Here is a 14,802-nt window from a genome sequence, read left to right as displayed (position 1 = left end):
ATAAAAAGAACACTTGTTCACTATATTCAAGGGTTCTCCTATCTGTTAAAGCAATCTTATTGTTTATAATGTTAAAATTTGAAGATGCTGTGATGGGTGGACATTCTACCATATTATCTATTTGTAGAAATGAAAATATTTCCTGTAAAAAAAAATTGACAAATATTTTTAGAGCCCATAAAACCAGTGCTTCTCAACTGATTGTTTACATACACCAAGGCTTACTCAGGGTAGTGTTAAAGGGTTACTTTTAACATATATTGAAAAATCATAGAGTATTCTGCATAATACAAGATATGCATAGATATTAAGGGTTCTTGTGGTATGCAACAAACACTGGTTGAGAACCATTGTATTGAAATTAGGACTTAAATCATCAGGACAAAATTTAAAAATTAAGTCTGGCTGGCTAATTATTTACATTGTTTAGAGTAACCAAGAAAGTAGCTTTGTCTAAAAAATAGTTAAGTAGCTTTACTTATGTAGAAATCTCTAACATGTATAACAATTTAAAAATAAAGTGGATCATCGTAAAAGTATTCAAATAATGGTTTCTTGTGCTGATTTTGGTTACAGGCTTGTGTGAAATAGTTTTTTCACTGTTTTTAACAGTCTTGCTGAGGTTTGTTTAAAGACAAATTGGTTCAGATCTCATGCTCTGAGCTTTTAATCATGTATTGATTTTTCATACTAAAATTGAAAGCTTATTAGATAAATAATTCTATAAAGAATTTTTATATGAACACATACATGTTCAGCTCATACCTGCAATTCATTGTGTGGAAGATGTGATGGATGGAACTGGTATTGTAAATCCTTTGAATGTGGAGAATGTATGCATTTGTATGAATTGCAATAAATGAGTGCTTACTATATTGTATTTTGTTCTTTTAATTATGGAAATTTCAATATTTTCAATTTAGTTGCAGCAGTTTACATTGTTTCTTTAAAAATTTATGGTTAAAGTTTTTAAATTTCAAATTTATTATAAGTTTAAAGTTATTGTTAACTTATAATGGTATGCTTAAAAAAGCCAAGACGGTAAAATGTGTATGTGATAAAGATCAGTATTCTAAGATGTAGTGAGATGTGGATCACAGTACAATTTTTATCAGCACAATTTTAAAAAGTTTTTTTCAGTTTTCCAAGTGGATTAAATTCTTAAATTTTTCAGATTAATTTCATTTAAAATAAATAATTTTTTAACTTTGTAATATGTAATATTTTAGTTGAAATACACCCAAGTTATTTCATTGTTAAACTTTAGCCTTTTAAATTTGCAATGCAAACTTTTTAGCATTAAGAACAAGAATTTGTAGGAGTTTTTATATATATTAGAACTCAAGTTTTTAAGAATGTTCTAAACTTTTTTTTTAATATAAATTCTTTACCAAAAAAACTGAAAAAAATTACATTTAAAAAGAATGTCAAGAACATTTACTTTGTGATTTTATCAATCCAGTTTTTAGCTGAGATTATTTATTTGCGGAAAATGTTTTAGGAAAGGTTTTACCAGTAGATATCAATCTGCAGATCAGTATTTGTTAAAATCAAAAAGCATTTTAAACAAATCAATTTAAAATTCTCATTATTTTACTTAATTTGAGATCTAAGTATATTCATCATCTTTGTTACATAATCCATCACAGTTTATTAAAAATTATCTTGCAGTGATGCAATCATCTCATTACATGTTCCAATCAGCCTTGCTCTTTTAAATTCTTGTAAAAAGCAAGAAAACACATCTGCTGCGTTTTGAAGCGTATATAAACATCGGAGAGATAAGAAAGCTGAATCCCCTTTTATTTTAAGCACCCATCCTGTTGGACTCTGTGTGCTGAAATGCGTAAGCTGCATTTCTAATCAAGAACGAAGTTTGCTATCTTATATACACATTTGATTAGATCAGAATAGTAGATTCATTTATCTGCATCAATATAACCTCACTCCAGATAAAATATTTTAAATTGTCAGTTATACATTTTGTTTAGACTTTAATTGGTTGCAATTGTGTTTTTTTTGTGAGTCATTGTATTCACTGATACTTTTTTAAAGGTTGCTGTTTGAGTTAGAAATTATTTGGACAATAATTGCTACTCCTGTACATACTTCACATTAATGTTTTTATTATAAATATTTCTATTGTTTGGAATGGGATATTCATGTCATAAAATGCAGATCTTGAATTGAATTTTATCAAATAAAATGTTTTGCATGATGATATGCCTTTTTATATATTTATATTGGACTGCTGCACACTTCATACATGATGGATTTAACATGAACACATTTCAAATGTATGACAAATTATCACCTTTGACTAAAATATTTTAGTGAACTAGTGTTTATTACATTTGTTGTTTAACTTTGAACATACAGAGTTTTTTTAAAAATCAAAGCAGCCAATAATACTTTCCTCTTAAAATCATCTGTTTTTTAACAAAAAAACAAAAAACAAAGACAAAAATCTATATCAGATCTTTAATAAAACGCACGTACAAACATGTATAGGAAAATCTGTCGAATCTAATGCTGCCTGCCCTCTTTCAACTTTCAAAAAATATTTTTAGTCTTGCATTAGACTAAAGCAGGGGGAAAAATTCATCAAACACTACAAAAATCTGGATTTTTTTTACCGAAAGAGCTTTAAACAAAACAAAATTATTGAAAATAATGCCATATTTAAAACACGAATATGTAAAAAATAAAACTAGAAGATTTTACATTTCGTTGAGCAGTTTTATAAATTTGCGCATACGTAACCCAATCTGGTTTATTGTTTACTTGTATAGTATGATCAATAAGCAAGCTGAACATTATTGGATTTGGAGACGCTAATGCAAATTATGTCATAACTGAAAACTACATTGCAGGACTACCCCCTCCTCTACAAATTTCATAAGCAATCTTTCATTTTCCGTAGTAATTAGCCTCTGGCCATATCTTTTAATTTTGCATAAATCACAAAATTAATTAGCCTAATGATAATTGTCTTTGTTACTCCAACAGTTTTTTTTTTTTTATATAAGGTAATAGAAAAACTGTACAATACAATTTTTAAAACTCTGCTCCAAATTATCAGAACGTAATATACTTTTTAAAGAACTAAGCAACATATATTTTATACGACTGAAACCTTTGATAAAAAAAAGATTGAAATGTTACGAAAGACGCATGTAAAAGGGAAATACCACTTGCAATTTTAAATAGCTCAATGTATAACTCCAGACCAGGAGGTTATCGCAAAAAAAAAAAAAAACTAATATCTGCTAGTGATAATTTCAAATTTTTACAGAAGGAAAAATGTAACCTTCAAGGATAAATCAATATAACCTGGATGTCAAAATAGTTAATTTCAGGAAAAATTGTACAAGTAGGCAGCCCAGCTGTTGTTGAAATTCAATTTGAATAATTCTTGTTATAAATACATATTTTTAAAAATCCAAATTAAATATAAATTACTTACTTGCAGATCAATAATTATATAAGTGAAAGGTGTCAAAAGACAATAAAACTAAATAAAACCAAGATATAACCAAATGCTTTTACCATAGTAATTAGTTTCTGCCTAACTGAATGAAAATAAAATTAAATAGGTTAAACAGTAAAACAAAAGATCAACAATGCCTTCAAATTTATTGTGCTTTACACTGAAATGAAGCTCTGAGGTTAAATGTAAACATTTTTTTTTTCACAAGTCGTGATTTAAAAAATAAAATGATACCTGAGTATACAATACAGACAACCATTTGGGCAAGCACTGCACACAAACTGGTCACACTGGAGTAATGGTAAAACTGATACAATGTCAATAAATTGCCAGATAAACAAACATCTAAAGTTTTTGTTGGTGAGGTTCAAATGCAAACAAAATAAACTTAAAATATTGATTTTAGGGAAAAGAAAAGCCAAATTTGCTATTAAAACCAAATAAATTTAGCAAGTCAAGGCTACAGGGGACATTACTCACATTGCAATTGGGCTGAATAACTTAGTAACACATGAATACTATAAAAAGACATGTATACAGTTTGCAAAAAAACCATACAATTGGAAATGAGTTTAATGGTACCAGATTAAATTACTTGGGGTGAAATTTTCATGATATGTGGATTTGATACAAAATTACATTATGTAAAAAGAATAGTTCTGACACTCGGTCAATATGTGGTTGTGTCATAAAGAAAAGCATACTGAATTGCTGAAAAATGTGTGCTTTAAAATTAATGACACTAATGTACGAATAAAAGTATGGAGCGATCTTTAATGACGACAGGTAAAGCAAGAGAATTACAAAACCATGTTATAACATGGTTTGTGTACATATACTAACGTCTCATTGAAGACATCAGAATATTTTTTATACCTGTAAACCAAAATGCAATTTGATCATTGACACTAAAAATGACAAAACTTAATTTTTTTTCCAACAAGATCACTTTATTAATCAATATAAATTGGTAATTCATATGAAATTACATATTTCTAAAGCTTGCTAAAGTAATACTGATGCTTGTTTTTATATTATATTAACACCAACTATTTAGAAAATGTAGCAAGTCCTTACTAGTTTACATGAATGAGGTCTTGCAAACTTATCTAACAATAAAAACAAATTCTGTATTGTAAAAGGAAAGTAACTCAGAAATATTTTATTACAGAAACTCTTCATTTTAACATTTTTAATAACTTTGAAATAAAAACATTGTTTCTTACTTTAAACAGTGATAGAAAAAAAAAATGATTTTCTTACTGAATAAAACCAGCAGTGTCAATAAAAACCAATAAAGAGAAAAGAAATGAGCTGAAATGTGGTATTAATTATGGGGGGGGGGGGGGGGGGGGGGAAATAGCTAAAAATTTATTTCTTAAAATTATTTACAAGTTGTATTTAAAACAAAAAAACTGCATTAAGAATTACTCCCATTCTGTAGTACCAGGTGGCTTGGCTGTGAGATCATACAGAACTCTTGAAATGCCAGGAACCTGAAGCACATTCTCTACCATTTTATCCAAAACCTGAGGTCAAGTGAATACATGTTATTACAAAGATGCACAATACATTTAAAAATCTTCTAATCTAAACAACTAAAATAAAGTTTAAAGAATACATCTCGAAAAAAAAAGAAGCTTTATTGTCACAAAGAAAAAGTAGTTTAATAGTAGCTATAATAATGCAAAATTTAAAGAAATAATCTAAAAATGCACAAAAGAATATTAGAAAATAAATTGAGTGCCACCACACAGGTTCTAACCTTAACGGGAATCTGTTTCCCAGGTGTTGCTGGGATGCCAGTCATGAAGTCATTGGTGATGAATGTCCGAATGACTACAGATCTTTGACAAGAAGGTAGGTGTAAGCTGGGGTCTCTATCAAAATGGACTGGGATCAAAACAATGGGCATCTGTGGGAAGCATTCATTAATTAGTTCATTTTATAAACTTTTAGAAAGCTATGTGAAAATAGAGAAGTTTAAAAAAGTGATTTTTGTTGCAACGTTGGTTGCATTGATTAAAGTAATGTATGTTGCACCTGTGATATTAATTTAGTTATCCCAGCTTCTGCTAGAGTCCTTGTGGCATTGTAATCTGCCTGTCGTAGAGTAGCCAGTACCCCAGTTGTCAAAAATGTGGGTGTTATGTCTTCTACAGGGTGAATGACTGGTCCTCCAAACACATAAACTACCCTACAATAGAAGAAAACAGCAAGTCATTTAAATTAACATAATTGGATGTTCAGGGTTAATCTCTATATATCTTAAAATGTTTTTTTAATGCACACTCCCTTATAGTCTTTTTTTATCAGTTTCATAATTTTCACAAACTTAATTTGCTTATTATAATTTAATTTTTTTTTTCACATGTACATCTTTTTTATTTACTAATGTGATCATTGTAGAATACAACAAAACATAGAAAAATATTCCACCGTTTAAAAATTAAGAAAAAGGTTTAGAATACCTATTAATACTATGACAAATTCTTGGGATGATTTTAGCTAGTGTCATTAACTCCTCCCAATTTGGCTCCTCATCTGTAGACAGTGCAGCAACATAGCTGTATGTCCTGCAGTCTCCCTAAATATTTGAAGTGAAAAGCTAATACAGTCACACATTTCAACTATTGGCTCACATTTTAGTTTTGAGATAATTTTTTTTGACATAAATCAGTTAGTTTAAGAGAAAAAAAAGGAATACTAATAACACAGAACCCACCTGTACACCCACAGTTTTTATAGGTAGTAACAAAGATGATATTGAAGTTTTGACAGACACCCTCATTAACATATCTTGTTCTTCTTGTGATGAGTTGGATTTGATTCGGTTCAACAATGAGTGTGGCTAAACAAAGACAAAATTATGCTGTTACAAACTAAACGAACCAAAAAGGTATATTATGTAGTTAAAAAGAATCTTTGTAAAATCAGTAAAATATTTCAATGAGGATCCTCATATCTAATAGCCTTGACATTAAAATCAACAACTTACTGTCTTAGAAGAAGTGGAGAAAGTTGTGATTATCCTCAGCATGACTGAATTTTCAGCAAAGTCTTTGCACATGTATGGCTCGTCAGCACAGATCACACGGATAGCCAGACCAGGTCCTATAAAAATATAATGATACAATTATCTAAAATATTAGTACACTAACCTTATTCACGTCAATACGTATTGTAGAAAAATAAAAATATGTTAAAAGTTAGCAAAATCTACAACTAATACAATAAATAACTACAATAATATCAAGACTAACAAGTTCAAAATAAAACTTATTTTCTATGCAATGGTAATATTATCACAAAATACTACATCTCATTATTTTTGTCATTCTTGTAGACTAGTGTACAAAATACCCACCAGGAAAAGGATGTCTGTTAATTAGTTCTTCAGGCAGTCCAAGGTCTTTGCCTATTGCCCTAACTTCATCTTTATGGAAATCTTTCAATGGCTCCACAATACGACCCTGATTTCGAGAGAAAATAAATTATTCATTCAGCTGTAAATATGATGGTTTAGACCACTATGAAGCAGTGGAAACCAGTTAACTCCTTACTGTTTACTTTTTTCTCTCATTACAACTTACTTGCTTTCTCAGCTCCCTAACCAGATCTGTGTCATTGTGATGTGTTTTGATAGCATCTGCATTCCCACTTGCCAAGGCAGATGCACTTTCTATTAAGTCAGGCCTAAGAGTACCTAAATTAACCAAGTGATTTTTTTTGTAACATCAATCCTTACAGACCCAACCAACTTTTTGTTCTCAATTCCCTCAGCCCCTGTTATTACACAAGGTTAAAGAAAATAGGACATTTTGTAGCTATTGTTAAAGAAATGTAAAGAAACATCAAACAGAACTAAATGAAAGTGCAGAAAATTTATGATATGATTCAGCCAGCATTACCTGGCAGTGACCTGCCTAGGTCAAAACCATTGTCAACAAACTACAGAGATTGGCACACACAAAAAGCTAAAGAATATCTCAACTGCTACAATTTAAAAATCAGACATTCAGCATGGTACTACTGTGAAAGGTCAAATGCTTTGCACAGCCAAACAGAATTAAAAAAAATGAAATACATGTGACCGCTAATACAGGAAAGGAATTGGAAAATTATGTTTTATTGGCTGAAGGGTTAAAAGATTGAATATTTGTTTTTATTTAAGGGAACAATTTAAATTAAAAATAATTCAAGAAATAACTATTTGCATAATTTGAGACTAACCTTGACCCAAATAAATTTCTTCAGGTTTTAAGTTAAGTTCTTCAATGCACTCATTAGCCACCTGTGAAATAAATAAGTATTTATTTTTTTCACTTCATCTCATCACATAAACAAAAAATGTATAAAACAAGCAAATTACAAAGGCAAGATGTAATTCCCTACCTTCATAAATGTGTCACCAATAATCTTGCGCTTGTCCTCTGGGTTAGTTGTTGTGTTTAAGGTGTTTGTTTTTCGTTTGCGAGAGTTAATATCATGTGTATCCATTGGCACTGATGTTGTGGAGTTATAGAAAGTATGTGAAGCTTTCACAACTGCAACAAAAAAATGCAACAAATATTAAAAATACATCAAAGATTTCACATTCATCCTAAAAATAAACTATCACCTTTCTAAATTAACTTCTCTCCACTAATCAGCTTGTTTTTATGGTGGAGGTGTATCAGAAGTTCAGCGTTCAATGCTGGTTTAAAGCTTTGTGACGCTGAATATTGAAGGTAAATTGACTATATAAGGTGTTTGTATTTTAAGGTCTAAAGGGTTAAGTATTGCAAATTCAATTATAATGCTTAATGCAAGGGAAACTAGTTTAAAAAGAATTTGTGAGTAGTTATATAATACAGCTTGTTTGTCTAGACAAAAATGGTATGAGTAGTTTGATTCTTCTGTTCCTAAACTAGTGTTTGAAATTTAAAAAAAAATGACTCACAACATTAATCAAATGAGCAAAGTATTTTAAACTAATATAAGCATCACTCATAAATGTAACAGACAGAGACTACTCACCCCTAACCTTGAGTCCAATTTTGTTCAAGGATTGTTCTACCTGTTCACTCTCATTTTTCCTCATGAAACCATTGTCAATATGTACAGCAATCACCTGGTCTTCATTCAGGGCCTTGTGTAGCAGTGCAGCACAGACAGTAGAGTCCACACCCCCACTCAACAGCATCTGCAGCAAAGGTAAGGGACAAGTTTCATTGGTTAATAATGCAGAGGATGTTTTACTGTCAGAATATTGAGACACAGCTTAAAAGACTTAGATGATCACTGATATTAAATGATAGAATATCTTTTATGAATAAGAAAAAAAACACACAAAACTAAGTTGCTTTTAACCTCTGGATATTAAAATAAATTTTCTTTATGCTAGATTAAAAAATATTTTGTACCACAGACTTTTGCTGTGCCATTGCATTAAGTAACTTCTTAAAGACAGGCAGTCTCAGCTGTACCTAGGGAACACAACTACGGTAAACTGTAATTTTTTAAATCTGCGTAAGAGCAAATTCTTATACACATATATGGTTCAAATGGACTATTTGCTTGTGGAATTAGTCATTGTTTCGTTAAATGCATATATTTATCTGAATGAGCAACTATTAGTACTCACCAAGACTTTATGATCCTTCACTGTTTCCTTGATGTACTTAATGCAAGCTTCTTCTCTACATGACATGGTGTAGTCACCACTACACTGTGCCACGTCAAACAGGAAATTTCTCAGCATCTGTTTGCCATTTTCAGAGAGGTCAACCTCAGGGTGGAACTGGACTCCATACAGTTTGGTCTTTTCATTGGCAATCGCTGAAACAGATTAATGAAATTAACTAATTAATTAATATATCGTTAAAAAAATTAATTTCATTCTTCTAATGCTGATATAGCAAGGTCACAAAGAGGATTAACTCTACTTCATCTGCAATAATAACCACCAGGCCATACCAGTTGGTGAACATAGCATGCCAGAAGCTTTTTTTTAAAAAGGGTTGATAATTATCACTAGGGCCAGGTGTAGAAAGAAATTTGTTATGCCACTAAGACAAACACTATTTCATAAAGGTTATTTTTCTACTCAACTAGCTGTTAGTGTTAAAGCTTGTTTTACAAAAACATATGATAGGTCCTGCTGAATTTTTATTTGTGCATATAAAGAACTTGAAAAAGCTGTATTCATTCTTAATAGAGAATCTTACTTATTCTGTATATTTTTTTTAACCACATCAACTAATACTTACAGAAAACCTTACAAATTAATACAACACTTCTCAAAAGTTTAAAAAAAAAACATGTGACCAATCAATTAAAGAACTGTTTAAAATTAAAGACAAACACACATCATACCTGCTACACAGCTACCGGAGTGAGCAACAGCTTTGAAGCCATCAGCTACCTGTGTTATACTGTCACCATGTGTCAGCAACACCTGCTGCTTCTCACTTAGTTTTCTAAACAAGACAAGAAAATAAAACAAAAACCTTCATTCCTCCAGGCCTTACAGTTAGACTAGTTATTTTAACCATCAGCTATAGACAGTTAAAACTCAGAATAGACATCTGTGGTTAAATGTTCACACATTGATTAACAAAAACTAAGTATAGTACACATTATCCTTCAAAGTAGAAGGTCACAATAAATAAATAAAGGGGAAAAAAATATTATCTTAATAGTTTTCAGTATTATGTTAATGAGTTTAAAGCACTCAAAGTTATATTACATTTGACTTTTATCTGGCACAAAAAAAAAAAAAACCTTGTTTAGCTCACAAAAATCTTACAGTAAAAATAAAATATGATTATGAATCATTAGAAGGTTAAAAAAAAGTAAGGATTACATAGTTACAATTTCACTATTAAAAATTCCACCTCTGCTTAGACATTTATGTAGATTTGATTAGAATTATTTTCACTTACTTAAAAAGTGTGCAACTAGTGTCTACTGTGATCTCAAATTGTCCATCTTCTCTTGTACCAGTTTTCATAACTTTCCCATTAAACTCTTTATTCAACATCTATTAAAAAAAAATAAACAACATACAAATGCATTATTATTCTTGTTAATTCAACTTAATAATTACAGGCATGATAGAGAAAAATGTTTTTAGTGCTCTGTATATTTGTATCTGTAAGATATTATACACACCTGCATCCCATAGCAGATACCCAAAACTGGAAGACCACATTTGAATATATCTGGGTCATATTGTGGAGCATTGGGGTCATTTACTGAGCTTGGACCACCAGATATTATAATTGCCCTAAAAGAAAAAGATCAGTCTTTAAAAAATGTAATCATGTACTGTGTTCTTTTAAAATGTCGCAATTATTATCCAACATGAAATTCAGAAGTAATTATCACAAAAATGAGCATTAATGATAATTTTCAAAGACTCGATAAGTGCAGCACTCACTTAAAACCTTTTTCTTTAATCACAAATGCTGGACTATCTAATGGCAAAATTTCACAGTCCACTGATAGTTCTCTGACCTTTCTGTCTATTACCTGTACAAGTAAAAATATAAAATAAATTGTAATACTTTAGAACAGGGGTCTCCAAACTTTTCAGCCCGAGGGCCGCATTAACTATCAAATATCAGTTCGGGGGCCAGAGTTTCTTCCATGCATCACTTTTGAGTGGTGGTGCCCCAGTGCCCCCCCCACCCCCAACGAAATATAATTACATAGAAATATATATATACATTTTAAATGCCCCCCCCCCCCCAGGAGAAAAAGTCTGAAAGAAACACTGCCGGGGGCCGACAAGACACTCGAGGTCCAAGTTTGTTCTCCTTGGGCAAACACAAAAACCCACCCGCCATTTTTTGAACTTGTCTCTAAGGAAGTCATTTGCTTGCAATTCAATGACCTCCATCTGCAGTTCATCTGGGCAACGGGTTACATTTGCTTCAAATGAGTTTTGAAACAGTCTCACTTCTTCTGCCTTTGATTCCTATTCAGGAAACCGCTACTAAAACTGCAGCTAGAGGTCTATGATAATCTCGCATGGAAACGATGTGGGGAACTCAGCTATTACTTCAGCCATGAAGACCTTGCACTGCTGAAAGCTCGTCAAGTTGTTGCCCTGTATTGTTCCAAAAACATTGAACAGCTGTCCAGCGACCCATCCATTGCAATTGAAAATTGCGAAATTTGTTAGCAGTTTTCACTATTTGAGTCACAATGTTTTCATCAATGTCTGCAACACGGAGGGCAATGGTATTTGCACCCAAAGCAACATTTTCAAATTGTTTTGAATTTTCCGAGCAAAGTTCCTCACCCAACTCTAACAAACATTTTTTCCGTGCACAAAAAGATCTCCGCGGGCCGGATGAGAGGACCTCAAGGGCCGCATTCGGCCCGCGGGCCGTAGTTTGGAGACCCCTGCTTTAGAATAATGAAAAACAAGAATAGAAAATTTTGAGTTATAAGAGGAGCTGCTAGGATAGTATGAGTTGAATAGTAGAACGCATGAATGCTAATCCACAAGTATCAAGTAGCAGAGCTCATGTCTATGAAGGTTGTCTGACTTGGCTTGGGAAAAGTAAAACTGGGGCACTCTGATGACCAAATATCCCTCAATACTAATGTCAAAGAAACACATGCATTCCTTTCTATGGAGCATAAAGATAAAGAGTAATATTTTAAAAGATAACCTTTTTAAATGAACTGGTATTAAGTGGATAGACTTACCTTCCCATACTGGGCACCTGCATCAAGTATAACAACCTTTTCATGAGGAAAGCCATTTCCATTAACGAGACTTCCAATACTTCCATTCATTTCTGTAAGGAAAAACGTCTAATTAAAAGAATCTCTTTAAAGTAATTACACCACTTAATTATTCACAAATATATTAATTACACTAGAATGAGTGTAAATATAAAGTTTTGAACGTAGGTTAACAAGCTGTGAATTAAAATTATGCCCAGTGATTGCCTTAATAACCAGCAATGAACTGCAAAGATACAAAGTAAATTAGTTGTATGACAAAATGGCACAATATATAGCATAATACCAGTTTCACCAATGATCAACAACCAGAAAAAATACAATAAAATAAAGGGTAACACATTTCCATACATTTACAAATCATGATGAAGTTAATGAATAATTCATATATTACAAAACATAAAAGATTATTCATGTTATTTACAAAGGCAAAATGGATAGCTTGGCATCAGTAAACCTTTCCAACACTACTTTATTTTTATATTTTATTAGGGCCTATTTCTAATAAATACTTCAACGCATTAATTTTAGTGCTCTGTTTTAATTGCAGTTGATTAAATGTTAGTACTTTGACTTAATAATTACAGACATGGTAGAGAAAAATGTTTTTCCAACACTACTTTATTTTTATATTTTATTAGGGCCTATTTCTAATAAATACTTCAACGCATTAATTTTAGTGCTCTGTTTTAATTGCAGTTGATTAAATGTTAGTACTTTGACTATTCAAGCGCTATAAATAACTACAGCCATTCTGTCTCAATCTAACTGGAAAAGTACAATATTTAGGCTACTACTGAGCTTAAAGAAATGAAAAAGTACCTAGATCTAAGTACTGATTAGTGGTGTGCAGAAGTGGGGGAGAACATTTTTTGTAATTTTAAAAATCGCAGAAAGAATAAACATTATATGTAAAGGGGAGAGAGAAGGAAATTTAGGATGCATCTGTGATAGACATTGACAGCCCATAACTAACTTAACTACAATATTACTACATGATGGCATCTGTTCCATCAGTTGGGTCTGGACATCTACACACTACTGCTACCAAAAACTAGGCCCAGTGTATATAGTATATTAACTTTAACATACTAGAGTCACTAGACTATATTTAGCCCAATCCATTAGTGTAGTAGACTAAGTAGTAGTAGATTTAGTAGTATACTAGATCTAGTACAAGTAGCCTATTTTGAAGTATTTTTGTATGTCACACAGCTACACTACAGTTCAATTAGTTTTCTGGACAAAAACATTAAGTTATTCAAAGTAGTTCAAAGTAGGCCTAATTAAATTATTATCTACACCTGTCCTGTACCAACTAAGAATAAGATGGGAATGAATTGAATACTGATTATGAGAAATAAATACTGATCATGACACCATGGCCATGTGCATGCCATGAGCATGAGTGACTGGAGTGGTAATGATGAGAATTTTTTTTAGTAAATTATTTGTAGATTCTAGGCCTATTCAATTGGCTCAATCTTCTGCCTCTACTAGCTAGGGAGCCTTTCTTTAGGCTTAAAAATGATAATAAAGCTGATAATTGATCTAGATATCTAGTAAAATACATAATCTTTAAAAACTCTAGATCTAGATCTAAATTGGACGCAACAAGGCAATCACTCTGTCTTTCTTGCTTGGCTGTGTCTGTCTCATGTCTGCTGTTGTCACAGGTGTTGTGGTGTGGGATGACAATTCTAATTAAATGTTATTTTAAAAAGGTTCCAACGATTAATTTAAGGTTTTCTAATAGTATAGCGCCTCTTGAATAGGGAAAAATGAACAATTAAAAACCATAAACACCAGAATTAGATATGTGGGCCTACCTGAATTTAGATCTGTTTGTGATCAAACTGTCTACGATTTCGAAAGGAGGCAGCAGAAAATTATGGAAAGGGCACATGAGATGAGAAAAAGTGGGACGTTTTCCTTCGATTATGGCCAATAAAAATTGAACCAAATATAATGTCATTATAAGAAAAACAATTTTAAAACAAATATGACTAAAAGAAGTAAGCCTATTTGTTTTTTTAAGATATGTTTAATAACATTTTCCATTAAAATTTAACATATAGGCCGTACCAAATTAGTGTTTATTTAGTTTACACATTGTTTAGATTTTTAGAGATCTATATCTGGACTATATAATCATGTTGTAAATTTAATACTATTGAGTCGAAACTCTTTAAGCAAACTTTAAATATCAAAATCTTAATCAGAATAATTAGGCCTAAATCTACTCGTCGGCAAAAACAAAATCTGAGTATATTTCTTACTTGATTATAGATGTACATTTTAATCAAAATAAAAAAATAAGAAATGTTTGTTAATGCCTGAAAACAGAGTTTCTTCCAGGCATCTCTTGGGGGGGGGGGGGGGGGGGCGGGGGGGGGGGGAGGAGGGGGCTCCGCCCTAGGTCTAGATCTAATGCTAAAGCTTCAACAAATTTACTTTTAGGCATCTCTTCGAATGAATATGTATACTTCAACAAGTGCCCCCCCCCCCCCTCGAAGTGCCCCCGCCCCTCGGAGGGAAAAATGTCTGAAAGAAACGCTAAATATGACCTA

General features: G+C 31.7%; 1 protein-coding gene across 1 annotated transcript; it reads right to left on the bottom strand.

The window, feature by feature from the left end:
- Positions 1-4,854: 4,854 nt before the first annotated feature.
- LOC131933321 (GMP synthase [glutamine-hydrolyzing]) lies at positions 4,855-14,123 on the bottom strand. The gene is made up of 18 exons (XM_059290105.1): positions 14,062-14,123; positions 12,194-12,285; positions 10,914-11,005; positions 10,646-10,760; positions 10,417-10,514; positions 9,848-9,951; positions 9,117-9,310; positions 8,510-8,675; positions 7,886-8,037; positions 7,724-7,784; positions 7,084-7,196; positions 6,858-6,963; positions 6,489-6,604; positions 6,216-6,341; positions 5,962-6,077; positions 5,534-5,687; positions 5,256-5,405; positions 4,855-5,019 (listed from the first exon to the last, which is right to left on the bottom strand). The coding sequence occupies exons 2-18, from the start codon at positions 12,281-12,283 to the stop codon at positions 4,918-4,920; spliced, it is 2,055 nt and encodes a 684-aa protein (XP_059146088.1). The 5' UTR covers positions 12,284-12,285; positions 14,062-14,123; the 3' UTR covers positions 4,855-4,917.
- Positions 14,124-14,802: the final 679 nt, after the last annotated feature.

Source organism: Physella acuta, unplaced genomic scaffold, assembly GCF_028476545.2.
Source record: "Physella acuta isolate Inbredline_101_S28 unplaced genomic scaffold, ASM2847654v3 ptg002455l, whole genome shotgun sequence".
Taxonomy (NCBI): Eukaryota; Metazoa; Mollusca; class Gastropoda; family Physidae; genus Physella; species Physella acuta.
The sequence above is the reverse complement of the archived record's forward strand: the minus strand, read 5'-3'. Positions and strand labels throughout refer to the sequence as shown.

What these genes read in the sequence shown, in the direction of transcription:
- LOC131933321 (XM_059290105.1), bottom strand. Translation starts at nt 12,283, where the DNA reads ATGAATGGAAGTATTGGAAGTCTCGTTAATGGAAATGGCTTTCCTCAT. An exon ending in CTCCGGTAGCTGTGTAGCAG is followed by an intron (nt 9,311 to 9,847) that starts GTATGATGTGTG and finishes AATCTGTTTCAG; the next exon opens with CGATTGCCAATGAAAAGACC. An exon ending in TCTCCACTTCTTCTAAGACA is followed by an intron (nt 6,342 to 6,488) that starts GTAAGTTGTTGA and finishes GTCTTTGTTTAG; the next exon opens with CCACACTCATTGTTGAACCG.